The 27,604-nt window shown below is 49.8% G+C and overlaps 3 protein-coding genes across 12 annotated transcripts; 2 read left to right on the forward strand and 1 right to left on the reverse strand.

Annotated features, from left to right (window-relative positions):
* The first annotated feature begins 1,085 nt into the window (after positions 1–1,085).
* On the forward strand, positions 1,086–26,980 carry LOC136505378 (uncharacterized). 10 transcript variants are annotated; one of them, XM_066500521.1, is made up of 9 exons: positions 1,086–1,908; positions 2,987–4,103; positions 4,379–4,444; positions 4,574–4,679; positions 5,163–5,201; positions 5,272–5,354; positions 21,155–21,339; positions 25,959–26,474; positions 26,557–26,980. In XM_066500521.1, the coding sequence occupies exons 7-9, from the start codon at positions 21,235–21,237 to the stop codon at positions 26,683–26,685; spliced, it is 750 nt and encodes a 249-aa protein (XP_066356618.1). In that variant the 5' UTR covers positions 1,086–1,908; positions 2,987–4,103; positions 4,379–4,444; positions 4,574–4,679; positions 5,163–5,201; positions 5,272–5,354; positions 21,155–21,234; the 3' UTR covers positions 26,686–26,980. The 10 variants fall into 10 exon arrangements, with proteins under 10 accessions (XP_066356618.1, XP_066356620.1, XP_066356621.1 ...); XM_066500519.1 differs by having other exon boundaries at positions 1,087–1,803; positions 4,368–4,444; XM_066500518.1 differs by having other exon boundaries at positions 1,087–1,803.
* LOC136502912 (uncharacterized) lies at positions 15,957–16,855 on the forward strand. The gene is made up of 2 exons (XM_066498163.1): positions 15,957–16,670; positions 16,817–16,855. Exons 1-2 carry the CDS (start codon positions 15,957–15,959, stop codon positions 16,853–16,855), a joined length of 753 nt encoding a protein of 250 aa, XP_066354260.1.
* LOC136502913 (3'-5' exonuclease-like) lies at positions 16,907–17,656 on the reverse strand. Its single transcript, XM_066498164.1, has one exon. The coding sequence runs from the start codon at positions 17,654–17,656 to the stop codon at positions 16,907–16,909; it is 750 nt and encodes a 249-aa protein (XP_066354261.1).
* Positions 26,981–27,604: the final 624 nt, after the last annotated feature.

A 27,604-nucleotide genomic window follows, 5' to 3' on the forward strand; every position in this document is an offset into this window, starting at 1 on the left:
TGTGGGCCCAAGAAAATATCAAAACAACTTGTGAAAAAAAAAGAAAAGAAAAACGTGGGAGGCTCCAGAAGCTCCCGTCCACTCGTTTCCCTCGCACGTTCCGCACCGATGCTCACTTTGGTTATGCGTCGTCGTCGCCGGCTCGCCGCACCTGCGACCGCAAATCCAATCCGAATCACCACCCCATACAGAGCTCCTCTCCCGCAGCTCCTCCCCAGTCCCCATCTAGCCCTCCTCCTTCGCGCGTGGTTGGCAGCGCAACCCCGGCCCACGCGTGGAGGCACAGGATGCGGCGGCGTCGCGTGGAGACGCCACCGCCACGGGTGGGCTCTGCTACGCTGTCGCGCAGAGGCTGGGCCACGCCACGCAGGAGTTTCGTGCCGCCATCGCGCAGGAGCCGCAGCTGGACCTCGCCAGGCCGCCACTGTGCATGGGTTCCGCGCAGCCGTCGTGCGGTGGCTGGACCTCGCAACGCCGCCACACGGGCTCAGCTCCGGTCGATGGAGCCCCGTCCCGGCTGCCACGGCAACGCGACTGGCACATGCAAGACGCGACTGCCGCTCGACGCAGGGGCTCGGCTCCGGCCGGCGGGAGCCACGGCAACGCGGGTGCGCGCGGGCGGAAAGAGCTCGTCCTCGTCGGCATGGAAGACGGAGGTGAGGCCCGACGTCGATGGTGGCAGGCGGCCTCGACGCCCCATGGTCGTCAGGGGGCCGGAGCCGACGCGCCGCCGGCGGCCAGAGAAAAAAGAAAGCTGTGCGAGAGCGCGAGGGAGTAGCGTGACCGTGTGGTGGGACGGGTCACGGGAGGAAGGGGCTGATATTTACAGGGGCATTTTTGTAATTTTGCATACACTTTGGTTAGCGTGCCCGGTTCTAGACGTGCAAATAATGTGGGACGGAGGGAGCAGGGGTTATTTAGTTCACCCTAATTCTAAACTTTGGCACTATGCAAAAATCTTTGGACATATGTATGGAGTATTAAATGTAGATAAAAAAATTAACTAATTACACAGTTTGATTGTAAATTATGAGACAAATCTTTTGAGTCTAGTTAGACCATAATTAAACAATAATTATCAAATACAAATAAAAGTACTACAACCAATACTGATCGCTAACCTCAATCTAAACCGGGCCTCGTCCGGAATGTTTGCACCGCTAGTGGTTACCCAACGGTAGGCTGACTTCCTCCCCAGCTGACGTGGGCCCATCCCAAAAGAGAGGAGGAGAGGCGCTCCCCCACTCACACTGCCAGTGGCGGACTGAAGAGCAACTGAAGGAGCTGCCCGCCGCCGCCCATTGCGCCGCCGCTGGGTTAAGGAGGGACAGAGACAGAGGGAGAGAGAGGGTGGCGGTGGCGGTGAGAGCGGCGGGGCCAACCCACCGGCTGCCCCGCTAGGGGAGAGGCGCGGACGGACGGGCGGCCCGCAGGGGTCCTTCCCGCTGCTCGCACCCCGGCGTCGCGGCGGAGGATGGGGGGCGCGGCGGAGGAGCGTACTCCTGCGCGCCGTCGTCACCACCGAGGCCCCGCCTCCTCGCGGCGCGCGGGTGTGGGTCCTGGCCGGCGGCAGCAGATCCCGCCGGGACCGGGCGGGTGCAGCCAGCGGCGGATCCCGCGGGGGCCGCGCGGGTGGAGCCAGCGTCCGCGGATCCGGCGGCGGGGGGGATCGCGACGAGGTGGAGCGGCGGCGCCACCAGGGCGGCAGCACGGGGAGAGCCCGAGCCGCGCGAAGACCGCTGCTGCCACCACGGCAGCGCGAGTCGAGGTCGTCGGCGACGGTGTCCATGGCGGATGAACGAGGTACTTCCCGATCTACTGTGCTTCTTGACTCCACGACGGCGCGGCGGACCAGAATGCTTTGAAAAAGAAAATGATGTTCCAAATGACTATGATCCAGAAGCTTTGGTATAAATCTTTTACATCATCTATTAGAATCGCTTCGGAATAACAATTCTGACTAGTCACTTTTAGTATTCACTGCAGATTCCTGATCTGTGTGATCAAGTCTCTGATTTGATGCACCCTGATGAATTGTGGCTTTCAAGTCGAGTAATAAAACTTGTGTAGGAGATATAGACTTGCCTTTAGAAGCAATGCTGCCATTTTAGGGTCAAACTCTTTTGGCAAGAATTATGAACGCGCCCTTTATTTAGCATGCCATGTGTGTTGTGTAATTGAAGGGTGGGCCTGGTGTAAGCGGTAGAGTCTTACCACCCCGGGTTCGAGTCACGGTCTCCTCGCATTGCACAGGCGAGGGTAAGGCTTGCCACTGACACCCTTCCCCAGACCCCACACAGAGCGGGAGCTCTCTGCACTGGGTACGCCCTTTTTTATGTGTGTTGTGTAATTGTATAATGTTTCCTGCACATCTTTGATTCATATGAATGAAACCTATTGTATGAGGGCATATCATTGTGAGCCTGACTTATGAAATATAAACACTTTACAGCTATGGGCTTAGTAATCCTAGAATGTTGGGTTATATGTATCAACAACAACAACAAAGCTATGTTATAGCTTTTAGGGATGTGATTTTATTATTATTCTCGATAACCACAGGATTCATAGGAGCTACTTTGGATTGAGATTAAATATGAGTAAAACAAAAGATTGACCACAAATAACATAGTATTATGTTGCCACGTAACAAACACAGGAGCTACTCTGGGGGGTTCTCCTCTGTGGTCGTAAACATGGAGGATTGTAACAAGCTTTATCTCTGGGGTATTCAGCTTCTACACGGTTACTGAACTAATTTGAAAATTTTGATAAAGAAAAGGCATTTTCTCTTCCAGGTTACTTGAACTAATCCTAAAATTTCAGTCTGATATCTTCCAAATCTGCACAGTGGAGCTATAAGAGAATTCTATTTATGTTTTCTTTTTCTTCCACTCTACTGAATCTGAATGCAATAATTTAGGGAATCTTTTGCCTTTCCGTGTTACCGTGCTGCTACCATTAATTCTTACACTCATATGTGCAGGAGACGGTCACTACCCAGTCCCATTATGGGAAAGGGAATTCTGCCGCCACGTTGGCGACATTAGTTGGGAGAGGTTCTGTGGAAACAAGCAATATGTTGGACCATTCCATAAACATGAGCCCTGGGATGATTCAGAGGCACTTGATTGTTTCCAGAACGCAAGGGCAAGGTTCTGGGCGAACTATCATGGCAAGCCTTGTGACATTCCTTTGATGGACGACCCTGATTTGTACATCGACAAGGTCGACCACCAATGCAAACTCGACCCAGAGTTGGTTGCTGAGCTGGATAGTGTAGGGCTACCATTTGAGGATGATAATTCCGCCCCGGCCACAGGATGGGCCAACGCCGGGGCAGACAACAAGTGCACCTAGAACGGATCTGGAAACTGGGATGTCTTCATAGAAAAGCCGGCTGAAGTCAATAAGTGGGACTATGAGGCCAATCTTGCACCCAACATGACTTGGGGAGGCCAGGCCAATGTAGTAACACCTGAGACTGTTTGGGGAGGCCAATCTACCTAGACAAGGGTGGCCTGCTCCTCGAGCGGAACCACCGTCCACGTCACCCGGAATTTCCTCGTCCGTTAGATCTCGCGATACACGGACATGATTTGCTAGATCTGCTTCCAATAGAATCAGCTTCTCGTGCGTTTTAGTACCTTCTGCTCCTCCTCCCCTATAAAACACAGCTCTTCGTATAATCTGGCTTCAGCTTCTCATTTTCCTTCCCAAATATCTACCTCGGCTTCTCCACAATCAGTGGTTCCCTCTTACCGCATCGGGAACTTTCTCTTCCCCTCTCTTTTTCTCTCGTGACTCCCTCCCCTCCCGACGTGAGCGGCGGCGGCTGGGGCGATGGCGCCGGGACAAGCGGCCTAGCGGATGCTGCAGCCGCCCCCTCCTCCTCGACGCCCCCTCCTCCACGGCCCTCCCTTCTCGCGCCGCAGGGATGCGGCGATGAACGGATGACCACCCTGTCCGCCGTTACTGACCACGGCGCACTGGAGCGGGCCCTACTGGATGTCGCCGGCGCGGCTGCCCACCATGTGGCCTCATTCGTCTGGTAGTTTTCTCTCGTGCTCATGGAACACTAACCCTAGGTGCCACCCCCTCAGGTTCGTTCTTCCTCCATCTGCATATGTTGTTCCATCTTAGTTTTCTCTTCTATCAGGTTGACGCAGTAGATGATGCCTACGAATTATATTTGTTCTATTATTTCGTCGGCGCTCCAATCTATGCCAAAGATTTCATATTTACTGTATTGTTTACTACCTCGACGTTTAATCTCTATTCGACATATTTATGAGACCGATTCATGTTTATGTCCACATGACTCATTATTTATTTCTGACAAAGTCTCATTTTTATACATGCTCAAGTTTATTTACAGTTCCCTTTATTTTAATTGAGGATGATGATCTGAAGGGCGATTTGAGAACCAATTTTTGGGCTATAGGTAAAAGGATAGTGCTCTTCTAGCAAATCATATACAATATACTAATGCTATACATGTAATTTCATTTATTTATGTCTTTTTTGGGCAATCAGTTATCTACTTTGGTTGATTTTTTGGGTAACATTGCAGAGCCTACCAACCTTTACAAGTCCGGTTGAGTCAGTAAGCTTTGACGTTATTGCGCTAGGTGCTGGTGTGGTAACTTGAACAATACAAATATGAAATTTTGAGGAGGGTAGGTTATAAAACTATCTGTTTCTTCCTCACAAGGATACTACAGTCATAGGTGTACAGTTGTGTGATGTTGTGTGATGATGGTGGAAGATGGGTTTGTGCCCAGAGCAGTGTGGTCGTGGACCAACGAAGCACTCTACCAGCTTCATCTTTGTTCTTGATGCCTCTTGATTCATGTAGAAGCAGTGTGGTCGTGGACCAACGAAGCACTCTACCAGCTTCATCTTTGTTCTTGATGCCTCTTGATTCATGTAGACCCTTATATATAGTGTATTTTTATAGTGGTAGCTAGAGGTCCAAATATCAGGAGCAATTAACTTTCACACTATGTCTTTCAAATGTACGTGTCGGATATTCTGTTCTCTTTGTCTATAGTGTTTCCATTTTTATAGTGATAGCTAGAGGTCCAAAATATCTAAGGAGCAATTAAATTTCACACTATGTTATTTGCTTATGTGCTTGACATAGTGTGTTTGCTGCACAGGGAGCACCAAAATAACTGAAACTAAAAGGCGTCATGAAGGTATAACTTCTCAGTTAGTGATGCTACAAGTAAATGTGCCTGTTGATCCTGGTATTCTTGGTTATTGCAGCTTTGGTGTTCTGCTATAGTTTATCTAGATAGTACTGCTGGTGAGGCGATCCATCGTTGTCATTGACCACGGCACAAGGACAGGTTAGCCCATGCTCAAACAATAATATTTAATTGTTTCAGTCCAGCACCAACTAGGTCTCACAAAATGATTCAAGTTGATGATGATGACCTTAATTTTTTTACCTGCCTAGAGCAAAATATGTGCTGATTGCTGAACTAATGAAGCTTCAGATTTGGCTCTATGCTAGCTTCAGATTTGGCTCTATGCTTCAGTTGCATACCTCATTAGGACATAAGTAAACCAAATTGGTACACATATAGTGACGAGCAACATTATGATCCATTATTGTTCTCATGGTCCAAAAATAATTTTGAATTCTTTAATTCCAGCACCAGCTAGCTACCTGCAATGAAATGGTATTGTCAATTAATGAGGCTCAATTTTTGGTCTGTGCTTTAGTAGTATACTTCAGTCAGACATAGATAAAGCATTTTTTATGTGTATCATGGCTGCCATTTTTCACTTTGCTTCTGATCTCATTAGCTAGGAAAAGATAATGCCTGCACTTCACTTCAGTCAAACATGTTTAAGTTTTGGCTTTGGCTCTTGGCATCTTGAAAGGTCCTAATATGGCTGGAGAGGGGTGAATAGCCTATTTAAAAATCTACAAATCAACTAGAGTAATTTGATTAGTATGACAAATAGCGTAATGCAAATTTGCTCTAGCTCTACAAGGGTTGCAAGCCACCTATCCAACAATTCTAGTTGCAATGATTACTTAGGCACCCAAACTTGCTATGTAACTACTCACTAAGAGCTCTCAATCTTGCTACTCTAAAGAGCTCAACTAGATGAATGACAATAATAAAGCAAGCTCTCAATTCTAATTACACTAAAGAGCTTGTATCAACTAGTTTGCAAGAATGTAAATAGGTGAGTAGGGTGATTATACCGCCGTCTTTGGCATTCTCCCGGTGATTGGCTATATATTCATCTTGTGATTGGTTCATCCCCTACACGGCGGTATAATCACCCTACTCACCTATTTACATTATGCTTCAGTTGCATACCTCATTAGGACATAAGTAAACCAAATTGGTACACATATAGTGACGAGCAACATTATGATCCATTATTGTTCTCATGGTCCAAAAATAATTTTGAATTCTTTAATTCCTGCTTTAGTAGTATACTTCAGTCAGACATAGATAAAGCATTTTTTATGTGTATCATGGCTGCCATTTTTCACTTTGCTTCTGATCTCATTAGCTAGGAAAAGATAATGCCTGCACTTCACTTCAGTCAAACATGTTTAAGTTTTGGCTTTGGCTCTTGGCATCTTGAAAGGTCCTAATATGGCTGGAGAGGGGTGAATAGCCTATTTAAAAATCTACAAATCAACTAGAGCAATTTGATTAGTATGACAAATAGCGTAATGCAAATTTGCTCTAGCTCTACAAGGGTTGCAAGCCACCTATCCAACAATTCTAGTTGCAATGATTACTTAGGCACCCAAACTTGCTATGTAACTACTCACTAAGAGCTCTCAATCTTGCTACTCTAAAGAGTTCAACTAGATGAATGACAATAATAAAGCAAGCTCTCAATTCTAATTACACTAAAGAGCTTGTATCAACTAGTTTGCAAGAATGTAAATAGGTGAGTAGGGTGATTATACCGCCGTCTTTGGCATTCTCCCGGTGATTGGCTATATATTCATTTTGTGATTGGTTCATCCCCTACACGGCGGTATAATCACCCTACTCACCTATTTACATTCTTACAAACTAGTTGATACAAGCTCTGTGATTGGTTCATCCCCTACACGGCGGTATAATCACCCTACTCACCTATTTACATTCTTGCAAACTAGTTGATACAAGCTCTTTAGTGTAATTAGAATTGAGAGCTTGCTTTATTATTGTCATTCATCTAGTTGAGCTCTTTAGAGTAGCAAGATTGAGAGCTCTCAATCTTGCTACTCTAAAGAGCTCAATTAGATGAATGACAATAATAAAGCAAGCTCTCAATTCTAATTACACTAAAGAGCTTGTATCAACTAGTTTGCAAGAATGTAAATAGGTGAGTAGGGTGATTATACCGCCGTGTAGGGGATGAACCAATCACAAGATGAATATATAGCCAATCACCGGGAGAATGCCAAAGACAAGAGACAATCGATTTTCTCCCGAGGTTCACGTGCTTGCCAATACGCTACGTCCCCGTTGTGTCAACCAACACTTGGTGGTTCGGCGGCTAAGAGGTGTTTCACAAACCTCGTCCACACGATAGGACACCGCAAGAACCGACCCACAAGTGAGGTGGCACTCCGCTGCGGAAGGTACAACTCCCCTCACAATCACCGGAGACGGCCACGAACAATCACCAACTCGTGCCGATCCTCCACCGCTGCACTGAGCCGTCTAGGTGGTGGTAACCACCAAGAGTAACAAGCGAAATCCGCAGCGCAACACGAACACCAAGTGCCTCTAGATGCAATTACTCAAGCAATGCACTTGGATTCTCTCCCAATCTCACAAAGATGATTGATCAATGATGGAGATGAGTGGGAGGGCTTTGGCTAAGCTCACAAGGTTGCTATGTCAATGAAAATGTGCAAGAGAGTGAGCTTGAGCCGGCCATGGGGCTTAAATAGAAGCCCCCACGAAATAGAGCCGTTGTACCCCTTCACTGGGCACACTGTGGGCTGACCGGACGCTCCGATCAGACTTGACTGGACGCTGGCCCTTAGCGTCCGGTCGCCCGATGGACGCCACGCGTCACTAGCTTCAAACGCTGTTCGTCAGATTTCACCGGCTACGAAGCTGACCGGACGCACCGGCAAAACTGACCGGACGCTGAAGCCCCAGTGTCCGGTCGTTTCCAGTAAGCTCCCCGAGGCGTATTTCTTCGACCGGACACGTCCGGTCCACCTTGACCGGACACAGACCAGCGTCCGGTGCAATACCCTAGATACTGTGCAGACCCGTCAGTTTGATCGGACGCAGCCTATCAGCGTCCGGTCGCTGAGTGACCTAGCGTCCGGTCAATAGACCGACGCACGCACCCTCTGCTGCCACTGACCGGACGCACCGGTCCAGCCGAGGCCAGCGTCCGGTCACTTGCAGTGACCTCCAACTTTTTTGTCTAGGGCGCCGGTGGCACCATCGGACTGTCCGTACTCTACGGGCGGACACTCCGCCGGTGGAGTTTCTTACCCTTGCACCTAAACTTCATCACCCTTGCCGCATTAAGCATTTGATCATCATCATGCCATCACCATCGTCATGATCTTTGCCATTGCTTCATCACTTGGAGTAGTGCTATCTATCAGATGATTTCATCTTAATGTTGGAAGAAGCTTGTACAGTTTTGGGAAGGGGGTTTTTTGATAAAAAAGAAGAATCTACTTCAACCGATATGCCCTTAGGCACGGCCATACATAACATAGAAATCACACGTGGAAGGGGTGGGCAATTAGCTAGAGCAGCAGGTGCTGTAGCGAAACTGATTGCAAAAGAGGTATGTACAATAATATTTTTAGGAAGTGTTGAATGACGTCATGATTTCTTTACTTGGTGCAGGACATTTTAATTTGCTACCGATTCTGCGGTCGCTATCGCATCGTATCTTTCATCTGGTCTTGCCATCGGTGTGTGTGAGTTCGCATGGCTAGGAAGTCGCTATCGCATCGTATCTTTCATCTGGTCTTGCCATCGGTGTGTGTGAGTTCGCATGGCTAGGAAGCAGCCGGTGTGTGTGAGTTCGCATGGCTAGGAAGCAGCAGTATCAAATCATAGTGTAGGCAGACAATAATTTGGGGGAAGAAGAAAACCAAAGCAACAATCAAGGAGAAGATAACACATCAGGCTACAATGACTTGAGTAGGGCCCTTACCAGCACCGTAGGCTAGGGGCGTTGCTAGGAGTACAATGACTTGAGTAGGGCCCTTACCAGCACCGCAGGCGAAGAAGGGCATCTTCATCTGTAGAACCTTGTAGAGTTGTAAATTCAGACTCGCATCAAGATTGTATGGAAGAAGGGCATCTTCATCTGTAGAACCTTGTAGAGTTGTAAATTCAGACTCTACACCTCTGTAGAACCTTGTAGAGTTGTAAATTCAGACTCTACACCTGCTTGTATTTGAAATCTCTGAATCAACATCACTGTGTTTGCCCTGCACAGGCTGCTCCTCAGGATCTGAGTCACTATGTGCCTGCCTTGGAACATCATCCACTACGTGATCTGTAAAGCCTCGTGATCTGTAAAAGGGAACACATTAAAGAACACATTAAAGACCAATCATTGTACTGCTTGACTGATTTAGTCCAACATCCTCGATGAGGAACCACAAATTTGTATATGACTTCCATCCAAGCTGGACTGTGTTAGGCAAAGAACTAGCACAGTCCAGTTCAAACATGTACCTTGACCATCCTTTGGAGTGAACTGTGACCACCATCATTGGCTCCATTAAAATCCTCTTCAAATTTCTTACTTGACGGCACAACAACCACCTCCTGAACCACACTCTTGATCTTACTCAATTCAGTAAATGCATTTTCAAATTCACGTACTTCATGATTCAACCCTATCTGTGCTTGTTTCAGGCTCTGAGGATTAGTGAGCGAAAAATTGTTTTACTTAACCAATTCTAGCTGTTGGTGTGCATGCATTCAATTAGCTTTATCTGATTTTCCTTTCCAAGATAGGAATGGGTGATATGGCATGCATTCAATTAGCTTTATCTTGATATGGCATGCATTCAATTAGCTTTATCTTGATTTTTCTTTCCAAGATAGGAATGGCAGCAGCCCACGATTTCTTGTCATTTTCATATTTTTGAGAAACATTTCTCAGTTGATCACTCTCTCTACAAAGGGCTTGCTATACTTTTGGCAGAGCTTAGTTCCGAATTCAAAAAACAAAATAAGAAAAAGAAAAAATACTGGAATTCTGGATTTTTCCAATTGGTGGGCAAGGGAAGTTTTGCATGCTAGCAGATACAAAGGAACACAACAACGACGACGACAACAAAGCCTTCAATCCCAAACAAGTTGGGGTAGACTAGCAGACACAAAAGAACATAAACACAACAACGACGACGACAACAAAGCCTTCAATCCCAAACAAGTTGGGTCAATCCCAAACAAGTTGGGGTAGACTAGCAGTGTTCAGTTCAAACATGTACCTTGACCATCGTGAACTGTGACCAGCACAGTCCAGTTCAAACATGTACCTTGACCAATCCCAAACAAGTTGGGGTAGACTAGCAGTGTTCAGTTCAAACATGTACCTTGACCATCGTGAACTGTGACCAGCACAGTCCAGGTAGACTAGCAGTGTTCAGTTCAAACATGTACCTTGACCATCGTGAACTGTGACCAGCACAGTCCAGTTCAAACATGTACCTTGACCATCGGATTAGTGAGCGAAAAGCTTTATCTTGATTTTCCTTTCCAAGATAGGAATGGTTTGATCACTCTCTCTACAAAGGGCTTGATCACTCTCTCTAAAGGGCTTGCTCTGCAGTTTGATCACTCTCTCTACAAAGGGCTTGATCACTCTCTCTAAAGGGCTTGCTCTGCAGCAAATAGATAAAAATGGTGAGTATATACTTCCATCTAACATAGTCTGATCTAACATACTAACCATAAAAAGGTGCACGACAGTTCCACTGGGCGTTTCACCCCCTTCCAAGCAACAAAGAAACCCTAAAAAGGTAGCCATTAGAACTCCACGTCTAGACCTGAGGATTGGTGAACGGGCGGCTGGCGCAAGGAGCCCCCTTCTCTCCGCAGGATCAGACTTCAGACTTCTACCAACATAGCTCCTTTAAGTGGATTGGTAAAAGTTACCATTTCCCTGATTATGCTCCATTTCCCTGACGACAGTTCCACTGGGCGTTTCACCCCCTTCCAAGCAACAAAGAAACCCTAAAAAGGTAGCCATTAGAACTCCACGTCTAGACCTGAGGATTGGTGAACGGGCCGGGGCTGGCGCAAGGAGCCCCCTTCTCTCCGCAGGATCAGACTTCAGACTTCTACCAACATAGCTCCTTTAAGTGGATTGGTAAAAGTTACCATTTCCCTGATTATGCTCCATTTCCCTGACTCCCTGATTATGCTTCATTTCCTTCACATTATAATTGATCTGTCCCTGATTATGCTTCATTTCCTTCACATTATAATTGATCTGATACCATAGATCTGATACCATAGAAGGATATGGAAATAGATGCCAGGGCATCTTTGTATATACTCACCATTTTTATCCAGCAAGCCCTTCGTAGAGAGATCGTATGGAGAAAGGCTGCAAAGTTCCCTGATTATGCTCCATTTCCCTGATGTTGCAGCACTAATTGTTTGTATATACTCACCATTTTTATCCATTTGCTGCAGAGCAAGCCCTTCGTAGAGAGAGCAAGCCCTTCGTAGAGAGATCGTAGAGAGAGCAAGCCCTCCTTCGTAGAGAGATCGTAGAGAGAGCAAGCCCTTCGTAGAGAGAGTGATCAACTATGACAAGAAATCGTGGGCTGCTGCCATTCCTATCTTGGAAATATCCATTTGCTGCAGAGCAAGCCCTTCGTAGAGAGAGCAAGCCCTTCGTAGAGAGATCGTAGAGAGAGCAAGCCCTTCGTAGAGAGAGTGATCAACTATGACAAGAAATCGTGGGCTGCTGCCATTCCTATGATTATGCTCCATTTCCCTGACTCCTTGATTATGCTTATGCTCCATTTCCCTGATGTTGCATTTTCAATATCTGTGGAGAAAGGCTGCAAAAGAAGTCCCCTGCAGCTGGGGCAGCTAGGGCAGCACTACAGTAGCAAGTTTCTCCTTGCTCCCATGCTTACATATGGTCGCTTTTAGATTTGCGCTCCACGTCTGGTTGTGCGGCGAGCAGGCCAGCAGGAGCACCGGAGGAAGTGGCCGCCGGCTCGACATGCAGCATCGTTACAACGGCAGCCGGCGGCGGCAACGCAATGTGCAGCACCGTGGCCGTGACCACTTCCAGTGCGTGCTCCAGCAGCCTGGCCACGGCCGCGGCCGCCGGCGCGACATGCAGCACTGTGGTAGAGACGACGGAGACGGGCGGAGGAGGCGGTGGAGACGACGATGGTGACGCGTGGCGGCGACGTTGGGCGACGGCGCGGTGGTGATGGAGCATAATCAGGGAAATGCAGCATCATGATGGAAATGGAGCATAATCAGGGAAATGGAGCAAAATCATGGAAATGAAGCAGGTCATGGAAATGGAGCATAATCAGGAAAATGAAGCAGAATCAGGGAAATGAAGCAGGTCATGGAAATGGAGCATAATCAGGGAAATGCAGCAGGTCCTTAAAATGGAGCAGAATCAGGGAAATGAAGCAGGTCAGGGAAATAGAGCATAATCATTGAAATGGAGCATAATCAGGGAAATGGAGCAGCACCATGAAAATAGAGCATAATCAGGGAAATGAAGCACAATCAGGGAAATGAATCAGGTCAGGGAAATGGAGCAGAATCAGGGAAACGAAGCAGGTCATGGAAATGGAGCAGCCTCATGGAAATGCAGCAGGTCAGGGAAATGGAGCATAATCAGGAAAATGCAGCAGGTCCCTGAGGCATTTCCCTGAGGCTGGGAAATGCAGCAGCATGATGGAAATGGAGCATAATCAGGGAAATGGAGCAAAATCATGGAAATGAAGCATGTCATGGAAATGGAGCATAATCAGGAAAATGAAGCAGAATCAGGGAAATGAAGCAGGTCATGGAAATGGAGCATAATCAGGGAAATGCAGCAGGTCCTTAAAATGGAGCAGAATCAGGGAAATGAAGCAGGTCAGGGAAATAGAGCATAATCATTGAAATGGAGCATAATCAGGGAAATGGAGCAGCATCATGGAAATAGAGCATAATCAGGGAAATGAAGCACAATCAGGGAAATGAATTAGGTCAGGGAAATGGAGCAGAATCAGGGAAACGAAGCAGGTCATGGAAATGGAGCAGCCTCATGGAAATGCAGCAGGTCAGGGAAATGGAGCATAATCAGGAAAATGCAGCAGGTCCCTGAGGCATTTCCCTGAGGCTGCTCCATTTCCCTGCCACAATCAGGAAAATGAATCAGGTCAGGGAAATGGAGCAGAATCAGGGAAACGAAGCAGGTCATGGAAATGGAGCAGCCTTAGGGAAATGCAGCAGGTCAGGGAAATGGAGCATAATCAGGGAAATGCAGCAGGTCCCTGAGGCATTTCCCTGAGGCTGCTCCATTTCCCTGCCATGCTTCATTTTCCTGAGCCTGCTCCATTTCCCTGACCTGCTTCATTTCCCTGAGGCTGCTCCATTTCCCTGACCTGCTGCATTAGCCTGAGCCTGCGCCATTTCCCTGACCTGCTTCATTTCCATGAGTCTGCGCCATTTCCCTGACCGGCTTCATTTTCCTCAGTCTGCTCTATTTCCCTGCCCTGCTGCATTTCCCTAATTCTGCTCTTCCTTGATTCTGCTCCATTTTAAGGACCTGCTGCATTTCCCTGATTATGCTCCATTTCAATGATGCTGCTCCATTTCCCTGATTACCAGAGATCTAGCTGTTCCTTGCACCTGAGATTAATATAGTTAATATTACAAGCCTTGAATCTTATATCTATCCAGCTCCTTCCTGCAGAGATCTAACTAAAGCCCCGGTAGGTCGAAACCACATCGGCAGCTGTCTTCTAATTTTCGATGTAGGATAGGAGATATCTTCCTTGGCGTTATGTCCGCCATGTACACAGTTGCGATGAATATGTTTCGTTGTGTGTCTACAGCGACGAACGTCCAGGTAGAAAGGATCGTTGGCTCCGACGAACAACGAGCAACCCAAGCCGAGGTCCTTCAATTTCACAACTCGCCATCCATTTGCGTCCCGCTCGTAGATGATGCAGCGACGTCCAATGAAATTGAACCACGGTTGAACAACTCTATGCCACCGTGCTTCCTCACGTTCGGTTTCTTTTTCGCCATACATACAAACCAGTTGAAGATTGGCGCCGTCGATGGACTTGGCCAGGTAAAATGCACATTTATCCTCTTCGCGGTTGATCTGAATGTCCGGTTTCCCTAAATGTTCGGGGCCGGAATCAGCTGCGCCGCCGTCTTGCAAGTTCCAGGACCAGAGATCCCCATGATTGTCCACCGCGATCACCTTCCCATCGTGTACACAGACGTCATCGTAAGGGACAACACCTATGTCATCCGGAACCTTCAATTGAGTCCACTCCAAACGAGAAGCCTCTGCGACAGCAATCATCTGCAACGGGAACCAGGCCGAGAATAGAGCGACGGCCAGGTAGTCGTGCGGATGGTTTGGCGTTTGACACAACGCTACCTTCCGCAGATGGAGACGCTGGTTGACATGATGAGGACCATCCCCAAGGCCTACACCGAGATATTGAGAATCGGCAGCCACCACGGCGACTCCTGGAATCGTTGCGAACGACGGCAACGGAATGCGACGGCCAGTTATGAGATTGAGAACTTCGAGACTGCACCTTAAGTCCGTGGTGACCAACCAGTCGTCCTTGCCGCCGACCCAGGCCCTATTCTTCAACCCGTCGCAAACACCGTAGTAAGATTTGTCGATTCCGATGTCGTGGAGGCCGAAACCTCCAGGCTCGTCTTCGTTGTCGACGCGTTCAGGGACCAGCCCCGACGTGAGCAACGCCGGAGTCCCCGACGGAAGGCGAGTTCGGCCATTCTCCTTGGCACCTTTTGCCTAGTCCTTGCAAACCGTAGGGAAGCGAATGACGCTAATGGCATCAGCGTGGTCCAAGATCACACCACACATCTCCGACGGCAGTGCTCGCCACAGAACGCTGTCCTCCGGTTGTTTGTCGTCGACGCCGTCCTTGCGCAACGACTCCGCCTAGAACTGGACGAATCCGTCGTCCGCCGCCGCATCATCGCCCGGCCGGGAATCCTCGTGCTTGGCGTCTGTGACCAGACCGGAGATAGGAGTGGCGCGCACGCCGCCACCGACGTCGTTCCTTGAACGCTTCGCCGGCCTGGAATGCTCTCCGGCGGAAGCACTCATGGTGGAATGGTAGGTCAATGATGGTGGCGCGCTGGGGTTTTCTCGAAGAGGATGAGGACGACCGGCGCGCGTGGTGGCTGGTGGCTGGGGTGAAGAGATGAGGACGATCGGCGCCGATGGTGTGTGGCTGGTGGCTATAGGGTGGAGATGAGGACGGACGAACCGGCGCCGTGTGGAAGAAAGGAGCGAGGCCGGGGGGCGCCGGGACGACGACGAACCGTCTGGTTCTTTGCAATGGCCGCGGCGCCGTTCCCACTTCGGACTGCCTTTAACAACTCGAGTTCCCACGACTGCTCATTGACTCTGTTACTCTGCGCGTGTGCGCTCGTAATCACGATAACCTCCTTTCACTCCGCGGCGCCGGGATGACTGGAAGGTCATCAGCCCGCTCCATCTCCTATAACCTCCTCCCGCACCGCTTCGTCGTCCAGGCCCCGCACCCACATGAACCAGTTCATCTCGATCTCGCTCCCGGCCGCTCCGGCTCCCGCTCCATGGCCACACCATCGCACTCCCGTTCTCGATCCCCCACCCATTTTGACAGTTCGTCTCGCTCTCGCTCTCGCTCCCGCTCCATGGACAGACCATCGCACTCTCATTCTCGATCCCCCACCCATTTTGGATCGTCCATGCACGACGGCGGCTCCTCCGGCTCCCGTTCCCGCTCCACGGACCAAGAAATGAAGGTCATGGTCGGCAAGGATGAGGTCCGGGCTACGGTCACGTCCTCAGCCCTGACGGTGGAGCAATTTCTCAAAGAGGTCCGCGTCGAGGGAAGAAGGGCCCTCATCGTCGGTTTAGACTGCGAGTTCTATGGGGATATCGATAAGGCGTTGAAGACGGCCCTTGTACAAATAAGCGTCGGCAAGCGGTGCCTTCTCTTCCAGGCCGCCATCGCCTGCACCATCCCCGACGATCTCAAGAACTTTTTTGAGCTCGAGGGCCACGTTTTCGTCGATGCCGCAATCGTCAACGACATGAATCGGCTACGGAGTGACTACCAAGTCGAACTTTCGAAGACAGTAGAACTCCAGGCCATGGCGCCTTTTGTGTTCCCAGGCAAGTGGCGCAAGGTGGAAAGCCTCGCAACGCTCGGGCAAGACTTGCTGGGCGTGAAGGCGGAAGGCAAAGGTACACATCTACGTTATGAAAACTGGCACCGCCCCAGGCTGACGAAGGACCAAATCAAGTACGCAACCACCGACGCCTTCATGTCGTACAAGATAGGGTACATGCTGCATAGTGCGGATGGCTTTGATCTCCACCGCTCCCAGTCTCCAATTCACGCCGGAGGAGCCGGGGGAGGAGACTTACTCCACTTTGTCGAGGACGAGCAAAAGTTGGTCCATAGATGCCCAGCCTGCCCAGGTGGGATGATCAATAATTAGGAAGCATTGCTATAATGGTTATGCATGTATTAATTCATTGCTGTTTATTTATACCCACTATTGTGTTTGCAAAATTCATTGCTGTGGATCTGCCCCTGCAGGTAAGGCAAGCAGGAACTGGAAGTGGAATGAAGCTCTAGCAATGAATTAATACATGCATAACCATTATAGCAATGCTTCCTAATTATTGATCATCCCACCTGGACAGGCTGGGCATCTATGGACCAACTTTTGCTCGTCCTCGACAAAGTGGAGTAAGTCTCCTCCCCCGGCTCCTCCTCCGGCGTGAATTGGAGACTGGAGCGGTGGAGATCAAAGCCATCCGCACTATGCAGCATGTACCCTATCTTGTACGACATGAAGGCATCGGTGGTTGCGTACTTGATTTGGTCCTTCGTCAGCCTGGGGCGGTGCCAGTTTTCGTAACGTAGATGGGTACCTTTGCCTTTCGCCTTCACGCCCAGCAAGTCTTGCTCGAGCGTTGCGAGGCTTTCCACCTTGCGCCACTTGCCTGGGAACACAAAAGGCGCCATGGCCTGGAGTTCTACTGTCTTCGAAAGTTCGACTTGGTAGTCACTCCATAGCCGATTCATGTCGTTGACGATTGCGGCACCGACGAAAACGTGGCCCTCGAGCTCAAGAAAGTTCTTGAGATCGTCGAGGATGGTGCAGGCGATGGCGGCCTGGAAGAGAAGGCACCGCTTGCCGACACTTATTTGTACAAGGGCCGTCTTCAACGCCTTATCGATATCCCCATAGAACTCGCAGTCTAAACCGACGATGAGGGCCCTTCTTCCCTCGACGCGGACCTCTTTGAGAAATTGCTCCACCATCAGGGCTGAGGACGTGACCGTAGCCCAGACCTCGTCCTTGCCGACCATGACCTTCATTTCCTGGTCCGTGGAGCGGGAACGGGAGCCGGAGGAGCCGCCGTCGTGCATGGACGATCCAAAATGGGTGGGGGATCGAGAATGAGAGTGCGATGGTCTGTCCATGGAGCGAGAGCGAGAGCGAGACGAACTGTCAAAATGGGTGGGGGGTCGAGAACGGGAGTGCGATGGTGTGGCCATGGAGCGGGAGCCGGAGCGGTCGGGAGCGAGATCGAGATGAACTGGTTCGTGTGGGTGCGGGGCCTGGACGACGAAGCGGTGCGGGAGGAGGTTATAGGAGATGGAGCGGGCTGATGACCTTCCAGTCATCCCGACGCCGCGGAGTGAAAGGAGGTTATCGTGATTACGAGCGCACACGCGCAGAGTAACAGAGTCAATGAGCAGTCGTGGGAACTCGAACTGTTAAAGGCAGTCCGAAGTGGGAACGGCGCCGCGGCCATTGCAAAGAACCAGACGGTTCGTCGTCGTCCCGGCGCCCCCCGGCCTCGCTCCTTTCTTCCACACGGCGCCAGTTCGTCTGTCCTCATCTCCACCCTATAGCCACCAGCCACACACCATCGGCGCCGGTCGTCCTCATCTCTTCACCCCAGCCACCACGCGCGCCGGTCGTCCTCATCCTCTTCGAGAAAACCCCAGCGCGCCACCGTCATTGACCTACCATTCCACCATGAGTGCTTCTGCCGGAGAGCATTCCAGGCCGGCGAAGCGTTCAAGGAACGACGTCGGTGGCGGCGCGCGCGCCACTCCTATCTTCGGTCTGGTCACAGACGCCAAGCACGAGGATTCCCGGCCGGGCGATGATGCGGCGGTGGATGGCGGATTCGTCCGATTCTAGGCGGAGTCGTTGCGCAAGGACGGCGCCGACGACAAACAACCGGAGGACAGCGTTCTGTGGCGAGCACTGCCGTCGGAGATGTGTGGTGTGATCTTGGACCACGCTGATGCCATTAGCGTCATTCGCTTCCCTGCGGTTTGCAAGGACTGGGCGAAAGGTGCCAAGGAGAATGGCCGAACTCGCCTTCCGTCGGGGACTCCGGCGTTGCTCACGTCGGGGCTGGTCCCTGACCGCGTCGACAATGAAGACGAGCCTGGAGGTTTCGGCCTCCACGACATCGGAATCGACAAATCTTACTACGGTGTTTGCGACGGGTTGAAGAATAGGGCCTGGGTCGGCGGCAAGGACGACTGGTTGGTCACCACGGACTTAAGGTGCAGTCTCGAAGTTCTCAATCTCATAACTGGCCGTCGCATTCCGTTGCCGTCGTTCGCAACGATTTCCAGGAGTCGCCGTGGTGGCTGCCGATTCTCAATATCCCGGTGTAGGCCTTGGGGATGGTCCTCATCATGTCAACCAGCGTCTCCATCTGCGGAAGGTAGCGTTGTGTCGGACGCCAAACCATCCGCACGGCTACCTGGCCGTCGCTCTATTCTCGGTCTGGTTCCCGTTGCAGATGATTGCTGTCGCAGAGGCTTCTCGTTTGGAGTGGACTCAATTGAAGGTTCCGGATGACATAGGTGTTGTCCCTTACGATGATGTCTGTGTACACGATGGGAAGGTGATCGCGGTGGACAATCATGGGGATCTCTGGTCCTGGAACTTGCAAGACGGCGGCGCAGCTGATTCCGGCCCCGAACATTTAGGGAAACCGGACATTCAGATCAACCGCGAAGAGGATAAATGTGCATTTTACCTGGCCAAGTCCATCGACGGCGCCAATCTTCAACTGGTTTGTATGTATGGCGAAAAAGAAACCGAACGTGAGGAAGCACGGTGGCATAGTGTTGTTCAACCGCGGTTCAATTTCATTGGACGTCGCTGCATCATCTACGAGCGGGACACAAATGGATGGCGAGTTGTGAAATTGAAGGACCTCGGCTTGGGTTGCTCGTTGTTCGTCGGAGCCAACGATCCTTTCTACCTGGACGTTCGTCGCTGTAGACACACAACGAAACATATTCATCGCAACTGTGTGTACATGGCGGACATGCTCGATGCCGACGCGGTCTTCTTCGTCAATGTGGAGCCCAAGAAAGGTAAAGACTACAACGCCAAGGAAGATATCTCCTATCCTACATCGAAAATTAGAAGACAGCTGCCGATGTGGTTTCGACCTACCGGGGCTTTAGTTAGATCTCTGCAGGAAGGAGCTGGATAGATATAAGATTCAAGGCTTGTAATATTAACTATATTAATCTCAGGTGCAAGGAACAGCTAGCTGTATATATATATATGTATATGTATTGATCCGTGTGGTAGTTGAACGCTATAAAGACATTGGATGCATGAACTATCATATATATTGTACTATGGATGCATGAACTATATATATCAGTATAACTAGCTGGTATTCTAATGTTGTGCTTAATTAATTAATGAAAAGTTTTGTGTTCTCTTTGCAAAATGTTTTTCCTTTTCTTTTTTGGGATTATTGTTTGCTTTTAAATGGCTGAACTTTGAAAATGCATAGTAAATCATAGAAAAGTCGTAAAATAGTAAATGTAGACTTTTTGGAAACCTTAGGATGAGTAATTTACAGTGGAGTAATAATATGTTGCTTGTTAGTTGATATTTGCTGAAGTTTGAAATTACTTTTGTGAAGCACATTATTTAATTATGTGATTTTGGTAATCAGGGAAATGGAGCAGCATCATTGAAATGGAGCATAATCAGGGAAATGCAGCAGGTCCTTAAAATGGAGCAGAATCAAGGAAATGAAGCAGGTCAGGGAAATGGAGCAGAATCAGGGAAATGCAGCAGGGCAGGGAAATGGAGCAGACTGAGGGAAATGAAGCCGGTCAGGGAAATGGCGCAGACTCATGGAAATGAAGCAGGTCAGGGAAATGGCGCAGGCTCAGGCTAATGCAGCAGGTCAGGGAAATGGAGCAGCCTCAGGGAAATGAAGCAGGTCAGGGAAATAGAGCAGGCTCAGGAAAATGAAGTAGGGCAGGGAAATGGAGCAGCCTCAGGGAAATGCCTCAGGGACCTGCTGCATTTCCCTGATTATGCTCCATTTCCCTGACCTGCTGCATTTCCCTGAGGCTGCTCCATTTCCATGACCTGCTTCATTTCCCTGATTCTGCTCCATTTCCCTGACCTGATTCATTTCCCTGATTCTGCTTCATTTCCCTGATTATGCTCCATTTCCATGATGCTGCTCCATTTCCCTGATTATGCTCCATTTCAATGATTATGCTCCATTTCCCTGACCTGCTTCATTTCCCTGATTCTGCTCCATTTTAAGGACCTGCTGCATTTCCCTGATTATGCTCCATTTTCATGACCTGCTTCATTTCCCTGATTCTGCTTCATTTCCCTGATTATGCTCCATTTCCATGACCTGCTTCATTTCCATGATTCTGCTCCATTTCCCTGATTATGCTCTATTTCCCTGATTATGCTCCATTTCCATGATGCTGCTGCATTTCCCTGATTGTGCTCCATCACCACCGCGCCGTCGCCCAACGTCGCCGTCGCGCATCACCATCGTCGTCTCCACCGCCTCCTCCGCCCGTCTCCGCCGTCTCTACCTCACCGTCGACGCCGCGCAGCCGCCGGAATACGTCCGGGCTGTGACAGTGGCATTCAGAGACCAGCCCTATCCACCCACCACCACCGCCGTCGAGATCCAATGGCCACTCCGCTGCCGTCCTACCCGGAGATGATCATGGTGGCCATCTACGCGCTCGGATCCGAGAACGCCGCCAACAAAGCTGCGATCTCCAACCACATCAAGGTGAAGTACGACTCCGTCCTTCCATCCTAGCACAGCGCCATTACTCGCAGGCAACCTCGCCCGCATGAAGGCCGTCGGAGACCTCGACAACCTACTCTCGAACGCCCCTGCCGGGGGCGCCACCGTCGTCGCCATCGTCATCTCCGTCCTCGCTGCCGTTCTCATCCTCGTCGCCACGATCCTCGCCGCCGTCTCCATCACCACCGCGCCGTCGCCCAACGTCGTCGCCGCGCGTCACCATCGTCGTCTCCACCGCCTCCTCCGCCCGTCTCCGTCGTCTCTACCTTACCGTCGACGCCACGCAGCCGCCGGAATACGTCCGGGCTGTGACAGAATGTAACACACTAATTGAATTCTACAAATTTAGATAATTTTAGAAATTCAAAATTAGGGTGTTACACAATGACCTCGCTAGTGCGATTGCGCTCGCTGCTGCATAGCTGGCCGCGGCCTGGCTGCCGGCGTCCTCAGGCAGGGCGGGTTCTGCAAGACGTTGTCCGTGAATGCTTGAGGACGTCGCTAGGGTGGAGGATGCACCGATGGCAGTCGCGGCCACAATACTGGATGTCGCGCCGGCGGCCGCGGCCGTGGCCAGGCTGCTGGAGCACGCACTGGAAGTGGTCGCGGCCACGGTGCTGCACATTGCGTTGCCGCCGTCGGCTACCGTTGTAACGATGCTGCATGTCGCGCCAGCGGCCACTTCCTCCGGTGCTCCTGCTGGCCTGCTCGCCGCACAACCAGACGTGGAGCGCAAATCTAAAAGCGACCAGATGTAAGCATGGGAGCAAGGAGAAACTTGCTACTGTAGTGCTGCCCCTGCTGCAGGGGACTTCTTTTGCAGCCTTTCTCCACAGATTTTTTCCACAGATATTGAAAATGCAACATCAGGGAAATGGAGCATAATCAGGGAACTAGAGCAAGTCAGGGAAATGAAGCATAATCAGGGAAATGGAGCATAATCAGGGAAATACAGCAGGTCAGGGAAATGGAGCATAATCAGAGAAATGGAGCAGCATCATTAAAATGGAGCATAATCAGGGAAATGCAGCAGGTCCTTAAAATGGAGCAGAATCAAGGAAATGAAGCAGGTCAGGGAAATGGAGCAGAATCAGGAAAATGCAGCAGGGCAGGGAAATGGAGCAGACTGAGGGAAATAAAAGCCGGTCAGGGAAATGGCGCAGACTCATGGAAATGAAGCAGGTCAGGGAAATGGCGCAGGCTCAGGCTAATGCAGCAGGTTAGGGAAATTAAGCAGCCTCAGGAAAATGAAGCAGGTCAGGGAAATGGAGCTGGCTCAGGAAAATGAAGCAGGACAGGGAAATGGAGCAGCCTCAGGGAAATGCCTTAGGGACATGCTGCATTTCCCTGATTATGCTCTATTTCCCTGACCTGCTGCATTTCCCTGAGGCTGCTCCATTTCCATGACCTGCTTCATTTCCCTGATTCTGCTCCATTTCCCTGACCTGATTCATTTCCCTGATTCTGCTTCATTTCCCTGATTATGCTCCATTTCCATGATGCTGCTCCATTTCCTTGATTATGCTCCATTTCCCTGACCTGCTTCATTTCCCTGATTCTGCTCCATTTTAAGGACATGCTGCATTTCCCTGATTATGCTCCATTTCCATGACCTGCTTCATTTCCCTGATTATGCTCCATTTCCATGACCTGCTTCATTTATATGATTCTGCTCTATTTCCCTAATTATGCTCCATTTCCCTGATTATGCTTCATTTCCATGATGCTGCTGCATGTCCTGGGTAAAATCCAGGGAAGCCTACATGCGTTTCCGCCCGATTTTGGCCTGTTATCGGCCTGCCGTGAGCCGTTTCCGCCTAGCGCCTTGGTGGTTCAGAGTCAACCATCCATGCTAGGCATCTGAGTCTCGTTTTCTACCCTAACATTGCCTCAGCTCTTTTTGTTTTGCATCATAGGCAGAAAGAAGAAATTTTGGCCTCAGACTCATCGTCATGTCTTATTGCTTGGTTTCACAGTCGTTTGCCCAAGGTCTCAGCCAGCAAACACGCACTCCCTACTATACCCGAGGAGCATCCCCCCTCCTAGGAGCTCTTGTAGTTTTCCATATGGTTCTCTACTACATTTTCCAGGACCTCAGGAAATCCACGTGATATGTAGTTTTCCCACGTTTTTGCCCAGCGCTGGTTTTCGCTCAGGTGCCACACGGGAGTCGTGTTTTTTCACGTATCGACCGAACCTTGGACTCCTCATGTGGGAGCCCAGGGGTGGGTCCCCCAGGTCCCGTGGGCCGCCCTAGTGGGACCGGGGCCTACGCCCGTTCGTGGCCTGTTTTGGCCCGTTCATGACCCGTTTTTGCTCGTTTTCACATGTTTTCGCTTTGTTTTTTCGTGTCCTCGACTTCACCCGTTTTCACATGTTTCCGTCTTGTTTTTTCATGCCCTCGATTTAGACCGACTTGGTCATTTTCAGATTTTAAGGGCTGGGGGGCGGATAAGTTTGGCCATATTAGAAAGAAGAGGGGATATTTGCAGAAATAGCTGGAATGTTTAGAAAATCTTGAGGAAAACTCAGAGTTATATGAACAATGGTTGAGAAAAAGTAATATTCAAGTTTGTTTGCTTGAATATTTGCCGATGAAGAGTTATATTGGCATCAACACTAAACCCTAACCCTAACCAAAGCATCCCCTCAAAATCAAACAGAAAACCGCAGGGAGGGAGAGGAAGACTGGAAGGGAAACAAACCTTGCTCCTTGGTCACTTGATCTGTTCTGATTTCACCACGGATCTTGCTCCATTTCTTTGGCGAGCCTTCCGCTCTGGCTGCTTCCGAAGCTTCATCTGTTAGCTGGTAAGATTGGATGATATAGCAAGCCTTCTACGCATTGGAGCAATGACGATTTGACGGACTTGACAGCCTTCTGCGCATCGGCACGAAAGGAGAGAAGAGGGTAGATAGAGCTTCATTACTACCCTGCGAGCCCTAACGAAGGCGACTTCAGCACTCCACCCCTGAGGAAGACGAGCACGTTCAGCTAACCAAGGGTGAGGATCAACTCCTGAAGGATCAAACGGATGCCAGTCTCTGTGTTAAGTTAAGTTGTCTTTCAGTTTCTCCCAAAAAGTATTTCGGTTTCCTAAAATGTATTTTTGTTCCTTGGACTCTTCATGTGGGGGCCCAGGGGTGGGTCCCCCAGGTCTCGCGGGCCGCCCTAGTGGGACCGGGGCCCGTGACCTGTTCGTGGCCCGTTTTGGCCCGTTCACGACCCGTTTTCGCCCGTTTTCACATGTTTTCGCCTCGTTTTTTCGTGCCCTCAACATAGACTGACTTGTCATTTTCACCGACGTCTTGGGGCCCAGCATGGCTCGTTTTGACGGCCCGTTGGCCGTTTCCGCCCGATTTTGGCCTCCCGTGGCCCGTTATCGGCCTGCCGTGAGCCGTTTCCGCCTAGCGCCTTGGTGGTTCAAAGTCAACCATCCATGCTAGGCATCTGAGTCTCGTTTTCTACCCTAACATTGCCTCAGCTCTTTTTGTTTTGCATCATAGGCAGAAAGAAGAAATTTTGGCCTCAGACTCATCGTCATGTCTTATTGCTTGGTTTCATAGTCGTTTGCCCAAGGTCTCAGCCAGCAAACACGCACTCCCTACTATACCCGAGGAGCATCCCCCCTCCTAGGAGCTCTTGTAGTTTTCCATATGGTTCTCTACTACATTTTCCAGGACCTCAGGAAATCCACGTGATATGTAGTTTTCCCACGTTTTTGCCCAGCGCTGGTTTTCGCTCAGGTGCCACACGGGAGTCGTGTTTTTTCACGTATCGACCGAACCTTGGACTCCTCATGTGGGAGCCCAGGGGTGGGTCCCCCAGGTCCCGTGGGCCGCCCTACTTTGTGTTAGCATCACTAGATCACATGCATGGCTCAATAACGCATGTAGGCTACCTAATTCAATAATAATAGCTCTGTTTATCTATGACCGAAAACAGACCAGCTCCTCACCAGCCAAAACGGACCAGCTCTGTGCCGCCAAAATGGACCAGCTCCTCACCAGCCAAAACGGACCAGCTCCTCACCAGCCAAAACGGACCAGCTCCTCACCAGCCAAAACGGACCAGCTCTGTGCCAGCCAAAACGGACCAGCTCTATGACCGCCGCCATTGTTTCGCCTTGCCGTCCCCCATTGCCGCAGCTTCCACCGCGCCGGTAATCTGCAACCACTACGGTGCCGGCCACCTCCGCTTTGTCGCCCCACGTTGCCGCAGCTCCACCGCGCCGTCCATACCGCCGCCACCGCCGCCATTCTTCCGCCTTGCCGTCCCCCGTTGCCGCAGCTTCCACCGCGTCGGTAATCTACAGCCTCTACGGCACCGGCCACCTCCGCTTTGCCGCCCCCCGTTGCCGCAGCTCCACCACGCCGGCCACCTTGCACAGGGCCCAGTTTGTACCGGATGGCCCTGCTCGCTGGCAAAATGCTGCACAAACCCAAACAGTATCTCGCAGAAGAAGTGCTATCATGGTCAGTTCACGATATCTTGATCCAGAAACCACCCCCTTTTATGGTAATGAGGCTCTCCCAGCAGGCAAGATTCCTATTTTGTACCTGATTGATGACTGATTGTAAATATTGCTATGTTCTTATAGGTGGAGACGATCCCCACGGAATTCAAAACAGGAGTCGACTACTCAAAAGCATTCCATAACTTAATTCTATTGGAGATTTGGCATAACATCTGCTCAGCCATGGATGACATCTCCGGTGGCATGGATGTGGAGGTTAGTGAGAATAGGAGTGGGTTCATAATCAAGCTCCATGTGGCAAAGGGTAAGGATTGTCCAAATAAAGGCGATATCATGTTACTTTCATCCAGGGAGTCAAAATCTAGAGACCAAATTCTCAAGGATGACGGCTTATGCACCATCGTAGTGGTTAAGAATACTACTCTGTGGTATGAGCGGAGTGATAACTCTAAGAGAGGGTGGATGACTGTCTCTCTTTCAAAGTTGCCACATGGTGGAAATCCTAGTCAGGAAGGCTTATATCAGGTTATGCACTTGGAAAATCTGAGTACTTATGAATGTTGTTGGAAAGTCATGACGAATGGCTTCAAATGCAGTTCTAAATTAATCAATCTCATATTGAGTAAAAATAATATTGGTGTAAGTACCAGCCTCTCTCTCTATAATTAGAGTATCTTTTTGCATTCTTTTATTCTGCACTAAAGTGGAGTTTATGCTGCAGGCTGATGGGAAATGTGGACAATGCCTAGATAATGGATTGACTTGCATGAGTAGAACTTCCTCCACATGCTATCTTTTTGTTGGGACGTGGCCTCTCTCAACCCTAAACCATTGCACCTCGGGCAAGTGATTAGAGGAAGCCTAGGCAACGCACGGTTGGAGCCAGAGAGCATGGATGACGACGAAGAAGACATCTCCAAAGCCTGACAGACCATAGCAATGAACACAGGATAGTGTTAGTTAAGTTCAGATGTGAGGAAAATATTGCATTCAGTACCAGACCAGTCTACCTGTATTAGACCCACCCAAACCATGAAAAGAAATTAGGAATGAACAAGCCACTTCAAACACGTATTCAATGTTCGACTCCCCATTTCACAATTTCAGCAAACAGGAACTAGACAACATAATTTGAACTAAAAACAGCATGAATTTCAGGTCTGAATGTATCAGAAATGCACTCGACCATTGTTCTGAAACACCAGCATTATTCGATTTCGATCCGTCGGCTTTAGTAGGGCTATCTTTCATCCAGCTCTGTTTACCCTTTTACCCTTACCCAGTACAACTCAGCAGGGTTCCAAGTAAAAGTCAGACAAAGAGATGATCACTATTGTGGAGTTCTTCACTAGTATAGTTTCAGACAAAGAGATGTTCGCAGGTTTCTTCTACAATGCAGGTGTTTGTCATTACAACAAAATTTTCTAAGACATCTTGTTGCAATATCATATATAAAAAGAATTAACAAGTGCATATAAATGCACGATTCAAAGCCTCAAAGTAGCAATAGCTTCAGGGACAAAATTTCTAAGACATCTTCAGCTATCAGGAGACTAACATTTAGTCGGCACAAATCCCCAGAAAGCAAGCACGAAAAAGGAAGGAAATCATACGGGAGGGGATCCAGGCGCAGACTAGTAGAGTGCCCTTGTCCTGCCGCCGCGTTGCTCCGTCAATTGGGTCCACCGCCTGTCGGATGTCCTGCTCTCGGCTAGGGGACGAGAACGACCCGCCCGGTCCACCGCACTGTAGCCACAGTGCCCGCCGTC

The sequence above is a fragment of the Miscanthus floridulus genome, chromosome 14, assembly GCF_019320115.1.
Source record: "Miscanthus floridulus cultivar M001 chromosome 14, ASM1932011v1, whole genome shotgun sequence".
Lineage (NCBI taxonomy): Eukaryota > Viridiplantae > Streptophyta > Magnoliopsida > Poales > Poaceae > Miscanthus > Miscanthus floridulus.

Excerpts from the sequence above, each read along its gene's own strand:
- LOC136502913 (XM_066498164.1), bottom strand. The coding sequence starts at position 17,656 with ATGCACGACGGCGGCTCCTCCGGCTCCCGTTCCCGCTCCACGGACCAG.
- LOC136505378 (XM_066500521.1), top strand. The coding sequence starts at position 21,235 with ATGGCCACTCCGCTGCCGTCCTACCCGGAGATGATCATGGTGGCCATC. Across the intron at positions 21,340-25,958 it reads CGATCTCCAACCACATCAAG|GTGGAGACGATCCCCACGGA; the intron begins GTGAAGTACGAC and ends ATGTTCTTATAG. Across the intron at positions 26,475-26,556 it reads TGAGTAAAAATAATATTGGT|GCTGATGGGAAATGTGGACA; the intron begins GTAAGTACCAGC and ends TTTATGCTGCAG.
- LOC136502912 (XM_066498163.1), top strand. The coding sequence starts at position 15,957 with ATGCACGACGGCGGCTCCTCCGGCTCCCGTTCCCGCTCCACGGACCAA. Across the intron at positions 16,671-16,816 it reads TCGAGGACGAGCAAAAGTTG|GTAAGGCAAGCAGGAACTGG; the intron begins GTCCATAGATGC and ends CTGCCCCTGCAG.